General features: G+C 34.9%; 1 protein-coding gene across 13 annotated transcripts in view; it reads right to left on the minus strand.

Annotated features, from left to right (window-relative positions):
* Positions 1-1,818: 1,818 nt before the first annotated feature.
* Positions 1,819-20,339, minus strand: part of LOC143257602 (uncharacterized) — a 117,656-nt gene continuing 99,135 nt past the window's right edge. For 12 of the 13 annotated variants that reach the window (XM_076516565.1, XM_076516567.1, XM_076516566.1 and 9 more), the window contains 10 exons: positions 19,264-19,351; positions 18,537-18,614; positions 14,205-14,274; positions 13,639-13,791; positions 13,012-13,190; positions 10,855-11,016; positions 9,966-10,075; positions 9,437-9,620; positions 8,758-8,986; positions 1,819-3,998 (listed from right to left, as the gene is read on the minus strand). In XM_076516565.1, the coding sequence (XP_076372680.1) occupies positions 2,134-3,998; positions 8,758-8,986; positions 9,437-9,620; positions 9,966-10,075; positions 10,855-11,016; positions 13,012-13,190; positions 13,639-13,791; positions 14,205-14,274; positions 18,537-18,614; positions 19,264-19,351 (3,118 nt within the window). In that variant the 3' untranslated portion in view covers positions 1,819-2,133. The remainder of the gene's footprint in view (positions 3,999-8,757; positions 8,987-9,436; positions 9,621-9,965; positions 10,076-10,854; positions 11,017-13,011; positions 13,191-13,638; positions 13,792-14,204; positions 14,275-18,536; positions 18,615-19,263; positions 19,352-20,339) is intronic. The other variant, XM_076516568.1, reaches the window with a different exon arrangement.

The following is a 20,339-nucleotide window of genomic DNA, read 5'->3' on the forward strand; positions in this document are numbered from 1 at the left end:
TTTTCTAATTTCGAGCCAGATATGGCATTTAGATTGTGTCAGGTTTTAATAACTTACCAAATGTTATCTCGCCTTGCGTAGAATGTTCGGAACAAACATATACTTCGGTGAAACATGGTCTGTTTTCATGAAAGTGTGAATGAAAAATATCTATGTTACAAGTTTACTGTCGTTGTACGTACTTAACAATTATTCACTTTAAAAAAGTGACCAGAGCCTACGGTTACTTCTCCCTACTCCCCCCCAACATATCTATTTATCCCCTGGAATTGAACGAATTGTGATTTTTCTAGTCTATTTGAATTACATTTGAACAACTGTTGCCGTGGTAACGTTTTTGTGAAATAACGCTTTATTAATCATTACGATGACGAATTCAAGTAAAGTGATCTCTGACGGATAAATCACAAAAATGTATCTCAGAACAGCTGGTATGGGTATTAACACTTTTACTAATAAAGCTTTATTAGTATATACCCACACCGATACCAACAGTTCTGAGATACAATTTTCCTGATTGTAGCGACTACTGAAAACATTTGTATTCTTCCACTGCTGTGCATGGCCTTGGCACACGTGTAGACCAAAGCAATACAAACATTTAAAAAATACTAATTCGTTCAAATTTCAAATCCCCAAGATCAAATGCAAAACATTTGCGCAAAAACTTGAATAAAGAAATATTCGTTTTTAGTGATAGGAGTGTATAGTGCTGGTAATTCCAACTGTAAACAAGCAAAACCAAAATTTCAAAATAACAGTATCCTGACCTATAATAGTAACACAATATGTTTTTATTAGTATGTTAGTAATCACACGTACAGACAAAACAAACTGTTTCTCGGTTAAACACCAAACGAGATGATTACCAAAGTTTGGTTTGTTTTGCATTTCACACAAAACTACATGAGAGGTATCTGCGCTTAGCCCTCCCTAATTTTGGAATGTAAGACTAGAGGGAAGGCAGTTAGTCATCACCGCCTACCACCAACTCTTGGGCTACTCTTTTACCTACGAATAGTAGGACTGGGCGTTATAATGTGACCCTCAGATTACAAGTCGAGTGTCTTATCCACCTGGATTACAAAAGTTTGCATTCAAACGTCAAGTTCTAACAAACATAATTAATAATAGAATAAATAACTGGAGATAAAGTTTGACTATCTTATTCCAAAAGTAAAGTCCTTGAGTCACACAAGCAATAAGTTTATTAGCAAGGGCCTGGCATGGCCTAGCGCGTTAAGGCGTGCGCTTCGTAATCTGAGGGTCGCGGGTTCGCGCCAAACATGCTTGCTCTCCCAGCCGTGGGGGCGTTATAATGTGACGGTCAATCCCACTATTCGTTGGTAAAAGAGTAGCCCAAGAGTTGGCGGTGGGTGGTGATGACTAGCTGCCTTCCCTCTAGTCTTACACTACTAAATTAGGGACGGCTAGCACAGATAGCCCTCGAGTAGCTTTGTGCGAAATTCCAAAACAAACAAACAAGTTTATTAGCAAACCTGGTGGTAGAATAATAGACAGTTTCCACCCAAAAGATTAAAACACATGGCAATGACATCTTACAGAATTAAAATCGAAAGTTCTCAATTTGTTTAGTCAATCAGAAAACTGCATAATGGGCCATCTGTGCTTTGCCCACTATGGATGTGCAAACTCGGTGTTTAGCCTTATAAGCCTTCACTCTTACCGCTGAGCCACCAGATGGCATTTTCTTTCAAAAAAAATATAAATATAAAAAAAAAATAACCTGCATTTTTCTCCGACCATAGCTGTTAAAGCAAACCGACATAGTACGATTTTAAGAAGTCACACATCTGATTTTCTAAAAGTAAACAATTTTTATTGAAAGTACAAAAATTATCTTAAGTTTTTCTAAAGGCACTTTAATAATAAAAATATTGCTAATATTTCATCGAGTTTGAATGATGTTATATACAATGAACATCTATTTGCAACAAATAAATTTTCAGCCCTTTGATTACCACTAGTTTATCTAATGTTTTTCAGTTGTTCGTATATAATTTGCTGAAGCTTAAAAGATATACAACTATACAAAGTCTTCATGCAATGTAGTGTTTACATAACTGTTATCTTAGACACACAGTTCTTACTTTCTTCCTGTAATTCTCTCTCTCAAACGTAAGATTCTTTGCCCTCCAAGCTATTTCTACTGCTACTACTACAAGTAGTATCTAAATCAGTTCTTTTTCGTACAGTTACCAAAGGGTCTGTTCTTCCACTACCCCTTACTCTTACTACAGTTATACAGTCTTCATCATATTTAGTTGAGGAGTTAGGAAGATGTGACTGAAATGGTGGTTCATTTTGTTTCTGAGACTGATTCATGTAGTCTGAATGTCGTGAGAATCTCTTATCAAAATAATCCCTTAACTCAGCTACACTCCAGCTAATCTCTTTTCTCCAGTCTTCAGGAGGTCTCCATCTTAATCCAGAAAGAATATTATCTTTACCTGTATTAATCTCCATGGCTTGATGTTCATCTGATTGCATAATTCTGTGTGTTTCTAAGTGAACGGTTGTTTTCTGAGGTTTGGGTGGAGTGGGAGGGGGAGTAGGTGGTATATTGGCTGGAAAAGATAAACAGGTTTTCTCCAGAATTCTAGATCCCTCCTTGCAAGAGTGTGTTGTGTCCTTATATGGCTTGTTTACTCCGGAGCCCAAAGATGATCGATCATACTGTTGATGAGGAAAACTTGAGCCTCTAGGTCTCTGTGATAAAGTTTCCTGGTAAGTGGAGAGCCAATCCATCATTAAAGATTTTTCTGGCAGAGGTTCTGAGCGTTGTGTTTTTAAAGTTCTGTTTGATATTCGAGATGATTGGGAGTAAAACAAGTCTCCAGATCCACTAGATATGGCAGAGTTGACAGACGTTAATGAGCCCTTAGATCCCTTTTCTTCCACTGAAACCGGAGTCTCATGGCTAAGTTTTGAGGAAGGGTTATATGTATGACTGATATTAGAAGAATTGTGATAACCATTATAAAATTCTGTTGCAGAAAATAAGCTCAATTCTTCTCCATCCAAATCTCTGTTTTGGGAGTTGTCTGTTTCATCAGTCATTGTCAATGATGGAGTGGATTTCCAGAAAGGTTTGGAATCTATTTTGTCCGAGCACAGCAGAGTTTTACATTTTGAATCAACATAGTTGTTGTCTGTGGGTGCTTCTGTTGCACACCTGTTAGACCAATGTTCAGTGTCTGAGCAAGGGTAGTTGTCACCATTCTTTTTAAAGGAAATGTTATAGTCATTTTGGTCTAATTCTAAACCAGTGAGAAATTTTTGACGAGTAATCCCATATGCAGGAGGAGTAAGAATGGATGGTTGATTACAGTGGATATGGGATAAACTGTCCTCGGAAGCAGTACGTCTCAACAAAGGCACAGGGTACAAGTTACTAATTTTTGTGGAAGACAGCTGTGGTCCATCTGAATGAACATTCCTTTCAACTTCTGTAGCAGCTTCATCAAACAATGGATTCAGTAAGCAGTATAGAAATGTATCTCCAGCACCAAAACTATAAGATCGTGAATAATGAATTGGAAGATGCACATTATGTCTTTGGCAAGATCTGGTCTGGAAGCCACTCTTGTTCTGATTTTGTAAAGGAGATGACATTGTACTTTCTGGATAACAACCTACTTGGACCTGTCCGCGTTTTCCCATAACTTTGTTACATGTTCCATCAATGCTTGCCTCTGTGTTCTTTGTTGGATGATTGCTGGCTTCAATACCAACTAAATCCAAGTTGGGTGTACTCTTAATTATCTGATTGTTGTTCTGAATAGATTTTCTGGGTTCTTCACACTCGTCCTCATCTTCAGGTGTGTAAAGCTGTGTGTCGCTAAGTGTTAGACCTGAATCTCGACTAAGATTTGTCAGTGATATCTGATTTTTACTTGGAAGCTCAGTTATTATCTTGTTTCCTTCAAGGAGTTCCCTCTCTAAGCTGTCAATGGAAGAGTCATCTTGACGACATCCTACAGAAAGTAAATAGAAGGATTATGACAGATGTACAAAAAAGGTAATACAGCGACTGTGTAAAGCAAATACGTGTGTTGATATTTATTTTGGTGAAAAAAACCTAGCATACATCATAAGCGCTTAACAATTAAAAGATTCCGTGAGCCAAATGGAATGATATTCTGTAATGTTCCCAAGAGTAGACAGATATTACATTTATCAATGACATATATAAATTTCTTAAAGTCATGGGTATAAGTGAGTAATTAAATGTTTCCTCAACACAAGATACTGTTGTCATATTACAGGGAATTAATATTTGGCAACTTAAATACAACTTAAAAACATTCATCAAGCTGAAATTATGTCTGTTATTTCATGCTTTTCCTAATAATTTAATGCTTTTAGGTTGTTTGTAGCAGAGAACTACTCTCTAAGAAAGAATCTTATTTCTGATCTGACCTTTAAACAGTTATTACAGAGTTAATAACTACAGAACTACCAAACATATAATTTATTTTACATCTTTGAACTGATCAATGAACCATTTTCAGTTAGCACATGAGAGAAATTAATATAATGCTTTTATGCTAGAAATAATAAGTTTCGTTTGGTTATTTGGCATTTATTGGCACAAAACACCTATGCTATCTGTGCCAAACAACCAGTAAAAAAAACAACAAAAAAACTAAAACGTAAAATAGTCATAAAATATAAAAATGAATCAAGTAAAACTTACAGTTCAAAAACCAGGCTAAAAACTCAAATAGAATCAAAAAGGCCAATGGCCCTTAATTTTTGAAATATGAGTAAGGTGGACATTGAGTAGTATCAGGAGTAAACCTGTGGATAAAACATGTCTAATGAGATACCGTCCTTCACAGTCATAACAGCAGCACAACAGTAAAATGCAGGCTATTGTGACTTGAGTTGATATTTATTTTAGTGAAAAAAAACCTAGCATACATCATAAGAAGCAGTCCCAGATAATAGAAAATGATGAGTTAATAAACTGTGATCATTGCATAGTCTTCCCAAGACAACCTCCTCCTTCTGATCCTTACATAAACAAGATGGGCAAAGACCAACAGATAGTGTGATTTGGGGAAAGCTTGTTATAACATTGCTTACTCCAAGTCTACTGCCAACTGGTGCAGAGCTGAACCTTAGTTCATGTATACATGTGGAGTAGGCATGGCAGTGATAGCACCAGAGCAGACAGATTTAGTGCAGTGTCAGCAAGCTAGTTCCAATGAATACTGACATGGCCTGGTATCCAGAAAAAAAAAGGATAGAAATGGAAGATAAAGAGAAATGAGTCAGTATGTTTTGAATATTGACAAAAACAGAGTGAAAACTAATGTGAAGCAATTCTAGAGCCAGTACTACAAATTGGGAGTCAATGTGGGGATTGTAATAAGCCATGATGGGATGGGCTGACCAGAAGAGACAGCAACATCATCTAAGAACAGACCCAATTCAGCTAGCTGTGCCTGGACACAAAAAACAGAAGGAAGAATGGGAGATCATCTATTCTGAAAGAGTATATCCTACTGTGGAAGGAAGACACAATCCCAGGTTGGATGCTGTGGTATGGACTGAAGCTTTGAAGAACCAACTAAAGAAATTTGCAAATGACAGAGATAAAATGCCATACCTCAATGTAGTGTCATAAGCCTTTTCAAGGTCATTTAACATGGAAACAAGATGATGTTGTTTGAAAAAGGCTTCCCTGTTCGACATTTCAAGTCAAATCAGGTGGTTCATGGTAGGATGCTGTTTGTTGTCAGAACCCACACTGGAAGGTTGTTTGATTTAAGGAACTGAACAAAACAAGCATTAACCATTCTCTCTACAACCTTACAGAGACAGCTCTTCAAGCAATTGGATGATAGTTAGAAAAGATCCTTCCTAAGCATCATGAAAAACATTCTTCTGCCAAATCCAGTTAAAAACAACCAGAAGAATAGCAAGAGAGGCAGGAGAGAGATGGTGCAGCATCTCATAGTGAACATCATCAGGTCAAATCAACATAAATGAGCAACTACAGTCATAGAGACATTTGGCCCAAAAGGAAAGAAGTGATTGCTCTGCTGAAGACTTTATGGCTATAAAGATGGGAGACAAAACAGAAGTGCTAAATGCATGAGAAAATTTCTTGACAAGAGTATATGCTATATCTGGACATCAGCAACTTCCAGACTATCAAAGGGCAATATCGAAAGGGGATGGAAGTATACTGCCCATTGACCTTCTGAATCTTGTCCCATATGATTTCAAAATGGTGATGGATGAGATTATAGTTGTGAACTTCATCCAGGATTCTTTCTGGCTTTGTTGTCTTACCTGCTGGAAAGCAACATGGTTCAAAAATGTTGGATATCAATGCAGGTCAGGTGGCATCAATCATTACCCCATGAGTCAAAGTGAGTGAGAAGTAAAGGGGAGCAATAGAAAGATCAATGGCAGTAAAATACTGATTAAGTGCATGAAAATAAGTATGAGAAGCAGTATTGAAGAGAGAAAGGTTGGGATCCAAGAGCATATGCTCTATGGACTAACCTGCCCCATCAGAGAGGATTGTGCCCATTAAAGTCTACCAGATTTAAAAAGGGACACATCAAATGTTCAACAAGAGCTTTAAGGTCTGATTGATGATAAGTCTCTCTGGGAGACAGGTAGAGAGAACAAATAGTGATAGTGCAACTCAAGGAAACAAGAATGGCATCACCATCCAATGATATATGGAGCTGTAAAGACAGGGAGGCATGTGCTGGTTGTCCAGCAGTGTCATTCCTTCATGCATCATCCATTATACAATCTGTCATGCTGGTATAAAGAAAACTGCCAAAAGGTGATCATATTGGCAGGTTTCAGAAATGTTTCCGGTAAGGAAAGACACACAGGATGACAGAAATCAATCAAGGCCTTAATACAATCCAGATTAGAACAAAAACATCGACAGTTCCACAATATCAAAATGACCACTTTCATTTATGTCTAGGAGAACTGGGTAGAGTATCCTCTGGTTTATAACCATACTATTTGTCTTTATTTGAAGGAGGTCTATTGACTTCCATGGATTCTACCCTGGTTTGAGTGTGCAGTTCTTTGTCTACTGACTAAGGGTGTTAACAAATTATCATTCGACATCTTGGAGCCAAATGAGGTAGACCAGAGAAGATGCCAGAAGTCACGGCCAAAGGAAGTAAACCCAGGCAGTAACTGAAAGCATGATGAGGTCAGAAACAATAGTAGATGTTGACTTTGCAACTTGCTTAACCATAGAGAGCAAAATGCTCATCACATGCTTGAAAAATGACTCTGTTGGAAGCACAGAAAATCTGTCAGCATTCCCACTATAGCAGTGGAATGCAGTGTAGCAGCACATGTCTGAGGAGTTGGCTTCCAAGCCTTGAGGAAAAGAATGTTTTTAAATGGTTTCCAAATGCTGCACCTCTTTCTCTTCCACCCATCTAGAGCAAAAATGAAAGTAAGAGGGGTGAGAACCACTATAGATAATTCAGTGCAGTTCCAGTTTAAACTCGTAAGCATCATGGTCTTTACCACCATAAATCAAAGAACCACAACATGATGCCCTTGAATGTACAGCTGAAATTTATGGTTTAGGTAACCTACTAGAGAGGCAGGCAGGCAGACATGGCGATGTAAATGCTAAAAATAAAATACTGGCTGGCTGCATAACTCTGTTCTTGCAAGTGGAGATATGGTGCACAGCAGCAATATCTTGGCTGGATAAACCAGCAACAATCTCCAACTCAGGGATGTCTTTCAAACTCTTCTCAAGAATCACTCCTCCAGAGGACTTCAGAGTATTAGAGGAAGTAACCTCATTGGGTATATCCCCAATGACCTTAGGATTCAGGAGGATATCTTGGGGTAGATGTTTCCACCAAGATGTTCCCAGAACATAGCTTCTTAATAAAAGTGGGAGAGCCAGAAAACCCTTCTATTCCCTTTTGCATGAAAAAAGGACGACATGTGCTCCAAGGATTTGTCTGATAGAGTGGAAAATTAAAAGTCCTGAGATAAGTTCTGAATGTGATGGTGATTTTGTAACAGTGTCATCTATGTGTGGTCATTTACCAATAAGATGTTTTGTTCACAATTTTATTTTTTACAATGTTTGGGGAATCCATGATAAAGAGAGAAAGATTCAGTGCCCACTGACCCCACCCACCATGGAGCCCTATGAGGAGACACACTACAGTGCCAAACTCTTCAGCAATAGCAGGATTTGGTAAGCACTGTGCCCAAACATCAGCATCAGATATAATGTCCACAGCACTGTTGAGAATGCCTAACACTGGTACTCAGTTGACCCTAGCCCAATAGGATCAGCCAATTATCCCTGGGGAGTCCACCATCTACATGAATTCAAGATCAAAGTGATTTAATGGGGTTGGATCACTTGACTACCTAGATCCTCTCCTCTCCTTCAAGAGTTGCTGCACATGGCAAACACGTGAATGGGTGTTCAGATCCCAGAGGAGGTAAACTGAAAATCCAGAAATTTCCCTTCACCATGTACAGATATTGATACTGAGGAGATAAATTACAAGAGGTGTATCTTTCAATTAGGTAGTACAAGAAATTGAATTAGTTAATAGTGACACCTGTTGGTATTAACAAATCATTCAACATACAAGATCTATAAAACCTGCTTTCAGTAATCAGTTTATGTTTTTATACAGTGAACAGGTTTAAATATATCGTAACTATTTAGCATTGCAACAAATTCAAGTAATTTATTACCTCCTATTTCTTGTTGACTGTGAAGGCTATCAGATTCTTCTGCCCCAGAGTCATGCCTGAGGATGTCTTTGTCCAAGAATTCACCAAAGAACTGCTCTTCTGCTGCAAAGTTCTTCTGAAGAGGGTCTTTATCCAAGACTCCATCAAAGAGCTGCATGCACTCTTTACCAAATAAGTCTGGGAACTGGCTTATGAGATAAGCAACAATTTTTGGTACTTGTTTGGAAACCTAGAAAGGACCCAGGGATTGAATGCACGTCAAAAGTTTATTTCAGTATCAATAGTTTTTATTCAGCCAAGTAACAAAATGAACTAACCTGACCATTACAAATCCTGAAGAAATACACACTTGTAAAAAGTTAGGTTAAATACCAACTCAATGTTGTTCTTGAATTCATTTCATCACTAATAGACACTTTAATAAAACAAATTTAAAATGTAATAACAAGCTATCAGTTAAATTGGCACATGGTCTTAGTTCAACAGAAGGTACAAGTTTTTAAACTCTCTTTAAACAAGTTTAAATGTTATGTTTCTAATTAATAGTTTTGTTTTGAAGGCAAAACAAGTGAGTTTGTAACTGACCTGAGGCTGTACTGACCAATAGCTTAGTTTTCAAATAGCTGAATTTGTAACTGACCTTACACTGTGCTAACCAGTAATTTTGTTTTCAACTAACCTCAGGCTGAAGCATAGACTGCTGTCTATTAGAAGTGGAAAGGTACAACATACTAGGGCCGACACATACAGCAAGGTTTTCTGGTGACATCTTGTTGATCACAGAGTGTTGAGAAATGTGCCACAAGACACACAAAAAATGTTCAAGAAGTTTCATATTAGCTGAGGATATTTGTTTGAGAAGTCTGAAAACAATAAAAGTTAATTTTTAATACAAAATATATATAAATATTTTAATAACGTAAAAATTAAACTAAAATATACATTAAACAGGCTGTTTGTTGTATGGTATGATTTTTAAATTTGCATTACAATTGAAATTAATCTAATTGTATTCAAAATGTTTATACATATATTCAATAGATGACACCACCATATTAAAGTGTTTGATGCATATCATACTTTATTATTATTATTATTATTTACCTATTCAAATGACTGAAAATGGATATTAGTTTAAATACATTTTATTCTTCAGGCAACATTCTAGGAAGAAAAAGAATAATTTATGTTGTAAATACAACACATACTCCATAGCTTTATTTCTTTTATCCCATTCATCAGTGCAGTTGATGACTTCTAGCCACTCATTATACATACTGGAACTCAAAATACAGTCTGGTAGACTTCGCAAGAATTCCTGTAATTACACGTAGGTCTATACTAAAATCTTCCATTGGCAAAAAACAAAATGAAGCACAGATAAGGTGGAAAATTCATTTTGTATAAAATATCATATTTACAGAGTTATATATGAGCACACAGAAATTTTGCCACAAAATGAAAATTTTAAAATCAACAGTAGAAGAATTCTATGACTGCAAACACCTTCACAAGATTTTTTTTGTATACCAAGTTATTATAAAAGGTTAATCATTACATGAATGCTCTAAGATGAATCTCCCCAGTTTGAAACCCAAACACCTATAAAATCTGATATTGCACCATTTTCATAATTAATAAAAACAAATCACACTTATTATACAAAAAGAAATTATTTCAAAATACGATATTTACTAGATTAAAAAAATAAGTATGTAAATTACACAAAACCACTAGAACAATAAATATATACATCACACAAAACCACTAGAAAATTAACTATATAAATTACAAAAAACCAGTAAAATAATATCAGGTGGTGTGTAAGTTGCACAGAATTACTAGTATGGTAACATTAGTTTAGTTCACTGCTTCAACACACCAAATAAGTTAAGACAAATATCAGCTACTTTATTTCCTACATCTCAGTCATTCTGAATGAGAGTTAAGTGAAGGTATCTTACTAACTTTACAGTGCCAAATGTATTAAACTATATAGTTCATATCGTAGAAGGTTCTACTTTAAGATTTACTATTTATTTTTGAAACACAGTGTTTGGTTTTATATATATAAACAGAATGGTGACATAAACCAACCTTGAAAAGGGCAGCTAGCATCACGACTGGAACATTTTTAAAATCAAAGTCAGGATTAGCTTCCAGTTTTATTTTTAGTTCTTTGCACATCCGGGTATTAGCAGACTTTCGGAAAATGCCAACAGTGTATGGCCCTTTTCTGTACAATTGGGTCAGAATTGCCTGGAAGAGGAAAATTATGGGCTTTATTACTATCAGATGAGTAGATAGATAGATATACACACAAACAACTAACCTTGCATTGTTTAATACAGAATTCATGACAACTGTAGTAACAGGGCTACAGTCTGGGTAATTAAAACAATCATTATTAACACTGTTTAAGGGATTATGTCCTTTAACTCAGGTGATAAAAGTTTACACAAAATTAAGTCTTATATTTGTAACCTGTTTTGAATTTTAGAGTCTGATATGAGCCTTGCTATATCAGACCTAGATATGTTATGCATTTCAGATACCTCTTTTTCTGAAAACATTCCAGCAATGTGTGCTTGACTTCCATCACCTGATTGGATTCAGGATGTTTGATAAATTGATTAGAAGCCTATAGTTTTATATCTGTTCAATCGAAAATTTAAGTCCCTCTTGTGATTGAAAGGCAATAGTTCAAACAGCAAAACTGGCTAGCAAGTTAGATCAGATGAAAGATGTTTCATTTTTATTGCCTCGTTTCATAAAGAACCAAATCTACACAGTATAGAGAAAAAGTTTCAGTCACTAATGGAGCGTTAAATTAATATTTGAAGTGATTTTAAGTGTGTACAAGAAGAATGAGTTGGCATCGTACAAAGTGGTACAAGTTTCTCATAAATCTGACCAATAGAACAACTGAATTAAGAGTTCATACATACATCATTTACAAACCAACAGCAAGAAAGATAAAGTATTTTAAGCTCTTTGAACAAAACATTAGCATATAATCTCACATTTGTATCATAAATCTGTTAAAATTAAATGTCAACAGAATGAATAGACACGTCTTTATGCAAACTACCAAACTTTTATCTTATTAACTAACCATCACATAAAGTTCGGTATATTACTGTTTTCCCAGTCTTAACTAACCATCACAAAGTTTGGTACATAATTATTGTCTTCCCAATCTTAACTAACCATCACAAAGTTCAGCACATAATTATGGTCTTCCCAATATTAACTAGCCATCACAAAGTTCAGCACATAATTACGGTCTTCCCAGTCTTAACTAGCCATCACAAAGTTCAGCACGTAATTACGGTCTTCCCAATCTTAACTAGCCATCACAAAGTTTGGCACGTAATTACGGTCTTCCCAGTCTTGACTAGCCATCACAAAGTTCGGCACGTAATTACGGTCTTCCCAGTCTTAACTAGCCATCACAAAGTTCGGCACGTAATTACGGTCTTCCCAGTCTTGACTAGCCATCACAAAGTTCGGTACGTAATTACGGTCTTCCCAGTCTTGACTAGCCATCACAAAGTTCGGTACGTAATTACGGTCTTCCCAGTCTTGACTAGCCATCACAAAGTTTGGTACATAATTACAGTCTTCCCAGTCTTGACTAGCCATCACAAAGTTCGGTACGTAATTACGGTCTTCCCAGTCTTGACTAGCCATCACAAAGTTCGGTACGTAATTACTGTCTTCCCAGTCTTGACTAGCCATCACAAAGTTCGGTACGTAATTACTGTCTTTCCAGTCTTGACTAACCATCACAAAGTTCGGTACGTAATTACTGTCTTTCCAGTCTTTACTAACCATCACAAAGTTCGGTACGTAATTACTGTCTTTCCAGTCTTGACTAGCCATCACAAAGTTCGGTACGTAATTACTGTCTTTCCAGTCTTGACTAACCATCACAAAGTTCGGTACGTAATTACTGTCTTTCCAGTCTTGACTAACCATCACAAAGTTCGGTACGTAATTACTGTCTTCCCAGTCTTAACTAACCATCACAAAGTTTGGTACATCATTATTGTCTTCCCAGTCTTAACCAACCATCACAAAGTTTGGTACATTATTGTCTTCCCAGTCTTAACTAACCATCACAAAGTTTGGTACATTATGGTCTTCCCAGTCTTAACTAACCATCACAAAATTTGGTACATTATTGTCTTCCCAGTTTTAACTAACCATCACATAGTTTGGTACATTGTTGAATTCCTAGTTTCTACTTACCATCACAGGTTTAGGCAAATTGTCATCTTCCCAGAGTTTTGAGATAGATTTTGCAAATACTGAAGACGATGGTGCAGAGGACAAGTTGCCATTAGAATTTTCTTGTTTACTAGAGTTACGTTTGAAAGGCCATCCCATCAATGTTGGTCTTCTTGGCCTTTTCTTCTTACCTGTAGGATCTAGAGGAAACATTAAATTATTGTCTGTTGTTTAAAACTTGTATCAGTTATGTTGTTGTTTTTTATTCACATTATACACTTTCTTGTAATATGCCACCATGTTTTTGGGAATAAGAAACAAATGTATCTAAGGCATAATAAAACTTTAAAATGCAAAACACTGATTAAAATCACTGTAACTAATAAAAATAAGCATTGTCAGTGGCATTCAGAACCAATAACGTTCATATGTCTAAAACGTTGACCACTCAGCAATAAGGATTTTAGTCTATTATAAACAAATTTTCTGCTTACCCTGTATATGAAAAAAATTTGATAAGGCGAGCCTAGTGGAATTCACAAATAGTAAACTATTCTGATTATCAATCAACGAAGTCAATGAAATAAAGAAATAGGCAGGTGTACAAGCAATGATAAAACACACACTACATAATAGTTGAAGACTCACCAGTGAAAGATGCTACATCATCTGTGGAACACTGACGTAAAATGAAAATACACTTTGTATCTGAACTGACGCTGAAGTTCTGCAAGTCAAAGTTTGATTGCTGCAACAATCCACGAACGAAGTTCATCTTAATATAGAAGGGAAACTCGTGACCTAATGTAATAAAGAAAAAGTACCACAAGTTTTACAAGACTTCATCAGCTATATACAAAATTAAAAGGTTGTTTTATTTGTGAGACAAAAGAAAATAATGCTTTTAATAACAACAATACCAATTTTTTAGTTTTAAAAATATAATTAACATGTACCTTAGAAATTCCATTCAACATATGGTACCACGAAAGCAGTTTCTAAACTACACCATAATTTTCTTAGTAGTAAAATCTAAACCATGTTGTTTCTATAAGGTTAGTATATGACCCTAAGGGCAGTGGTAATCCTTTATGTTCCAGATGGAGTGTGAGGGGGATCAGTGAAGTTACAAATTTAAATATTGCAGCATAGACTGTAACAAATTATAAAAAACTTAAATTATTCTAGTTTTGAAAAAAATCTCTCAGTCATACCTAATAAAGGGTAAGGAGTCTCTTCTTTTCTGGTTTTCACCCACAACTGATAGTCTTCTATGCTTGAGTACTAAAAAATTCATGCTTTAATTAGTACAAAAACAAGAGAAAAAAAATAATTTTGACCAGAAAAACTGTTTATATCAGCATTTCTGGAGAAAAATATAAAAACAACAAATGAATAAAAATCATCAGTTTCATATCTCAAGACAGCTGGTATCAGTATTAAAATAAACTAGAGAACAATGCTTCCACCTTCTTAGGTCATCTTTAGGTTAACAAAGAGAGAGTTTACAACTGACCATTGCCAAGCACATCTTAGGACAAAATTATAAATGGGTACAGGATTCTAGGAGCATTCCAGTAAGATGTTAGATTATTAATTAGTATATGTAAAAAGGTTTTCCTTCATACTGGTTTAAGTTTGGTTTTAACTGTTGTACAAGTTGGGCTCCTTTGATTTTGCATTTGTTTTCTTACTTCGTATTATTTAGGTATTTTCTATGGTTATGTTGTGTTTACTTGATTTTCAGTGTTCAAAAACCTGTGAAGGTATTTTTTTGTGTTCTTTGAATCTGGTTTCCATTTTTCTGCTTGTTTCTCTAGTATAGAAGTTGAAGCAGTTGTTGCATTGTATTTTAGAAAAAATATTGATTTTGTGTTTGTCAGTAGTTTTTACATGGTGTGGACTTTAGTTTTGTACCTAGTTTTTGAATAAATTTGGTGTTTACTGGAATGTTGTGTTTTGTTACAAGTTTTCCAAAAATTGGTTATTGTTTACTGATGTCAGGAACATGTGGTATGCAGCAGTGTTACGTTTTGATAGTTTGTTGCTTCTTTCAATTTATTATTGTTTGTTGTTGGTTCAGGTGTGTATGTATATATTTCCCAATGGTTTCCAAAGAAAATTTGTCAATGTTGATGAAGTGTAGTTTTATTTGGTTGATTTCATCATTAATTTTATTAGGTGAACATAGTTTTGTGGCTGTGTTTATTTGGTTTCTCAATATGTTGAGTCTTTATTTTGTTTCATGTGCCGAGTCTCAGGGAATGTATGATCCAGTATGGCAATTTTTCTGTGAATTTCTGTTTTGAACTGTGTATCAGTTCTACTGATCTTGAGGTTAAGAAATGCTATTTGGTTAGTTTTTTCCTGTTCATAAATGAACTTAATGTTAGGGTGTATGGGGTTAATGTGGTTGAAAAAAAGTGTGTGTTCTGTAGATATGAATCCAGCAATTGTATCATCAACATACCTGTACAAGTATAGTGGTGGGTGTAAAGCTGAATTGATCGCTTAAAGTTCAATCTATGTCATAAAAAATGTTGGCTGGACCTAGCTAGAAGACTGGTAATCCATTCTACTTAAACCAAAATCACCAACAAAACAATGGAAAACAACCACCAGAAAGAAGACAACTTCAACAACAATTCCATTGACAACCAACAACCTATCTTTCCAGGTAGAACTAAAAACATCTATTTCCCCAAAACACTTCAAAACAGTATCTTTAACACCTTTTTCAAAGAATTTTCATATAAAACCATTGTCCCCCCATGAGTACAGCAGAAAGTCTATGTATTTAAAATGCTAAAATCAGGGTTTCAATTCTCGGTGTACTCAGCAGATAGCCCGTTGTGGCTTTGCTATAAGAAAACACACACAAAAATCAACATAATTTCACAAAAAACATGACAAAAATATATTAATTCTATAAATAGTCAAAAACAAAACAATAACATCAAAATTCTAAAAGCAGATAAAGGTAATGTTATAATTATAATGAACATAAATTTAGATGTTCATTTTTTGAATGTATTATCAGGTACAAACAAATTTAAACCAATACACATAAATTCAACTAAAACACATGAAAACTAACTAAACAAAATACTACTACAAATGAAAAAAATCAACACAATCTCAGAAAACTTTTATTTTTACCTATGCAGGACCAAATCACACATACCACAACTATACAGCACCTACAAACCTCACAAACCAGATAGCCCACTACGACTTAGAATCATTTAACTACAACCTCAGTAAATATACAGCATGGACATTTTCTAAATATGTAATGCCAGCCAGCTCCTTTTTCAAAGATTCTTTTAACTTTAAACTTATTCTTAATCATCTAAATCATAAAGCCTTAATGGATAGTTTTGTTGTAGACTCCCTCTTCATTGAAGTCCCAACAACTGAAGCTTGCAAGATAGTTTAAAACTTTATATCAAAGACCCCAACCCATTGATACATATCCCCAGCAACCAATTAGCAACCCTTATAGAATTCACCACCACCAAAACTAACTTTATGTTCAATGACCAAAACTACATATAAATAAATGGCCTAAATATGAGCAATCCCATGTCACCAGTTCTAACCAACATTTTTAAGACACAGATTGAATCTCAAGTGGTCAATTCAGTCTTACATCCACCACTATACTGGTATAGCGAAAAAATAACCAACATTTAGAAAAAACTCGCAGCAAAACATAACATTCCAGTAAACAATGATTTTATTCAAAAATCACATACAAAACTAAATTCCATACAATGTAAAAACTACACTGAAAAATGTAACACCAATATTATTTCTTAAATACAATGCAACAACTGGTATGACTTCTATATTGGAGAAACAAGTAGAAAAATTGAAACTAGTTTCAAAAAACACACCTTCACACGTTTTTAAGTACTGCATTTCAAATAAACACAACATAACCATAGAAAACACCCAGATTCTTTGTAGGAAAACAAATCTAAACAAACGCAAAATCAAAGAAGCCCCACTTATACAGCAACTAAAACCAATATGAAGGAACACCTTTATACCTACATTAACTAATAACCTAACATCTAACTGCAACGCTCCCTACAATCCTGTACCCGGTTCACAGTCCCGTCCGTCCGTAAGACGTGTCCGGCAACGGTCAGTTGCAAACTCTCTCTTTGTTGACCTTAAGATGACCTAAGAAGGTTGAATCGTTGTTCCCTACTTTACTTTAATACACATACCTGCTGTCTTAAGATACATTTTTACTTCAAGTGGGTTTCTCGTAATCACGAAAATTTTGTTGTCCTATAATTTCTACTTTAAAAGTAATTTGTGTGTTAAAAAGGATGTTACACTATTGTCCATTAACGTATTTGTTTTTAAATAGTAATTTACTTAAACATATAACTACTACTAATCAAATTTCATCTTTACCAAAAGTTTTATAAAACTAGATGAAGTATTTTGGCTCATACTGAGAATAAAGGACGTATTTTTTTGGGTTCCGCGACAGAGAAACTTGAAATCGCTTGTTTGGCTGTTGATTTTCGCGCATAGCTACTCGAGAGCTATTTACTATGTCCGCTAGTAATTTTGAGGTGGAAGGCTAAAGGAAAGGCAGTTAGTCATCACCACCCACCACAAGCTCTAGATACCTTTTGCCAACAAATTGTCAAGTTGATTGTAACATTCCCACAGCTGAAAAGTTGGACATGTTCGATCTTACCACCTTCAGGTTACCAGTCCTGAAATAAGATTTTAACTTAAGTATTATTTTGCTATTATTGAAGTTTAGGTATTTTTCATGCATTGGACACCTTTGTTGTTTTTTCTTTATTCTGCATAAACTTGATCCTAAAGTTGCAACATTGGGATGGATACTAGATTAGTGATGTAATGCTTTTTGCTAGTAGTAAATGCCAACAGAATTTTAGATCGCATTTATAAACATGTTGATCACATGTAGAAAGAGGTAATTATCTCTCTCTTTCCACATCACAAGGTAGGCTTCAGTTGGAAAATACTGTAAGTAATTTTGTTATCTATCTAAGAAAGCATGACTTATTGAAAAGAATTCAGACTGTTAAGTTGATTATAGGAACACAAAAACCATCTTACATGGAAAGCAAAGATAAAGGGTGATGGTATTTAAGTTTATTGGATAGAGGGCGCTGAATTTTTGCACTATATTGTGAATATTATTAACAGGACACAAGAAAAATTTTGTTACTAGTTTTTGCCAACTAGTAACAAAATATGATATTCTGGTTAATACCAAATTTATTCAAAAACCAGGACACAAGACAGTTTTCAAAGAGTGTGCTTAACATATGAAATAAGATGCCATAGTATAGGCCAACATTTAAAGAACTCTAAGATAATTTCTTGAAAAACAAAGGGTGGGTGTGAAAGGACAGTCTTGAAAAACCAAAGAAATACGCCCATTTTATCAGCATGTTAAGCACATTTGTTCGCACACAAAATTAACGTCACGCACACAATTAAATGAAAAACTGAAAACAATATTATAAACTTTCAGTTAATGTCACCTGCTGATGGATGTCGTCAAGAATCAGTCGGACACAGTCAAACGTTGATTGTGTGTTGCTCACTTTTACAGTTTTGAACTGTAACCAAGGAATATTTATTAATCAAACACATGTTGTTGAAGAAAATGGGGAATTAAAAGTAATTTGGTAAAAAATTCATGCATTAAAACACAAACCTACAGAAGATAATAGAAATTATGCTATTGCTATTGAATGCAACCATTTTAAAATGATGAAGAAAACGTGTTTCATATAATTAAAGAATATTTCTCAGATTACTGGTTTACGCCATTACAGTTATAAAATAAAACTGAAAATTATTTTTAATGTGATTATAGCTTCCTAAAAGGCCAGCTTATTCAAAAATTATCTGTATTTTTATTAACAGATAATAATATTAAATACTAATATTTTGGCGAAATGTTTGTCGCCAGGGAAGGTTAGTTAATAAAATAAACTTTAAATGGCGCTTTAGATTGTCCACCCTCAAGATCACGATTTACATTTTAACAATAAAATATCTTTCAATTAACCTGTCATTTTTATTAATAGATAATCATTTTGAATACTAATATTTTGATTAAATGTTTATTACCCGCAAAGTTTAGTTAAAAAAGTAAACTTTAGATGTCGCTTTACATCGTCCATCGCCTTTAATCACCGAATACTCGGCTTTTGTCCAAAACCTAAAATGTTTCTTAAAACCAACAGTTTTAGAATATCTTACAAATTCTTCATTCACTTCATAGTCCCAGTAACAAACTTGCAAAGAAGTTACATTCCTCTTTTCATTTTTCTTGACCTCTGCAATTAGCCTGCGGCAGATCAAGAATGTAGTTAAACAGATGCTGATAGATTTTTAAATCTCGAAAATTCTAAATCTTCATAAAATATACATATATATCAAGGTTTATCTTTATATATTAAGTGTAATAGTAAAATTTCAATCACGATAGCTCAATGTTAAACAAAAATTAATTCCAAAATTTTAAATACTACATACTTCTTATCTCATACAAATATAATTAGGCTCAACTTAGAATGGATTAAAGTTTTATCTTTGATAATTAACTAAGTATAGGAAAGAAGTGCTGAACAGAATCCTAAATGTTCACAACAGTAGAATAACTGTTTCTCCTGATTTTAGGATGCTATTTTCTCGCAGATAATGACCATAGCCAATACAGTCAGTCATGCGCAGTTACTACAATCAATAATTTTTAAATAAGCCACTTTTCGCTATCGTATTCACACTGCTATAGTTACCGGGTTTTGACAACAACAACAAGTAAAAGGTTTTGTGTCGCGAATTAGATCACTTACAAGCTATTGCAGATGAGCCTTCCTAGTGATTAGTTAGGCTAAGCTGCATTGTTCACGTCGCGACTTTGTAACGGTTGTTGCTTTAAAATGACCACTTGAATCAATTCCATTGGTTTTCGCCCATTCTTATGATAATATAAACCAGTGGTGCACAAACTTTTTGAGTCAGGGGCTACAAACAGACTTCTCGTAACCGTTGGGGGCCACAAAAAAAGTGAAGATTAAAATCGTCCCACAATTGTTTCACACAAGATGGACATCACATTTTAGAACACACAAATAACAATTACATCAAAGAGGTTGCACATTATTCTAAGAAATGTTATGATACGTCAACTGTCACAAAATCAGTGCGATGGATAGTGCTGCATGTCATCTACGAGCTTAGAAGTAACCGGCTTGATGTTTGACGTTGAAAGACTCAAGACTGCTTCCAGATAATTATCAGTCAGCTGATTGCGAGTGTTGTTTTTGTTCAGT

Source organism: Tachypleus tridentatus, chromosome 7 (genome assembly GCF_004210375.1).
Source record: "Tachypleus tridentatus isolate NWPU-2018 chromosome 7, ASM421037v1, whole genome shotgun sequence".
In the NCBI taxonomy this organism is placed as follows: domain Eukaryota; kingdom Metazoa; phylum Arthropoda; class Merostomata; order Xiphosura; family Limulidae; genus Tachypleus; species Tachypleus tridentatus.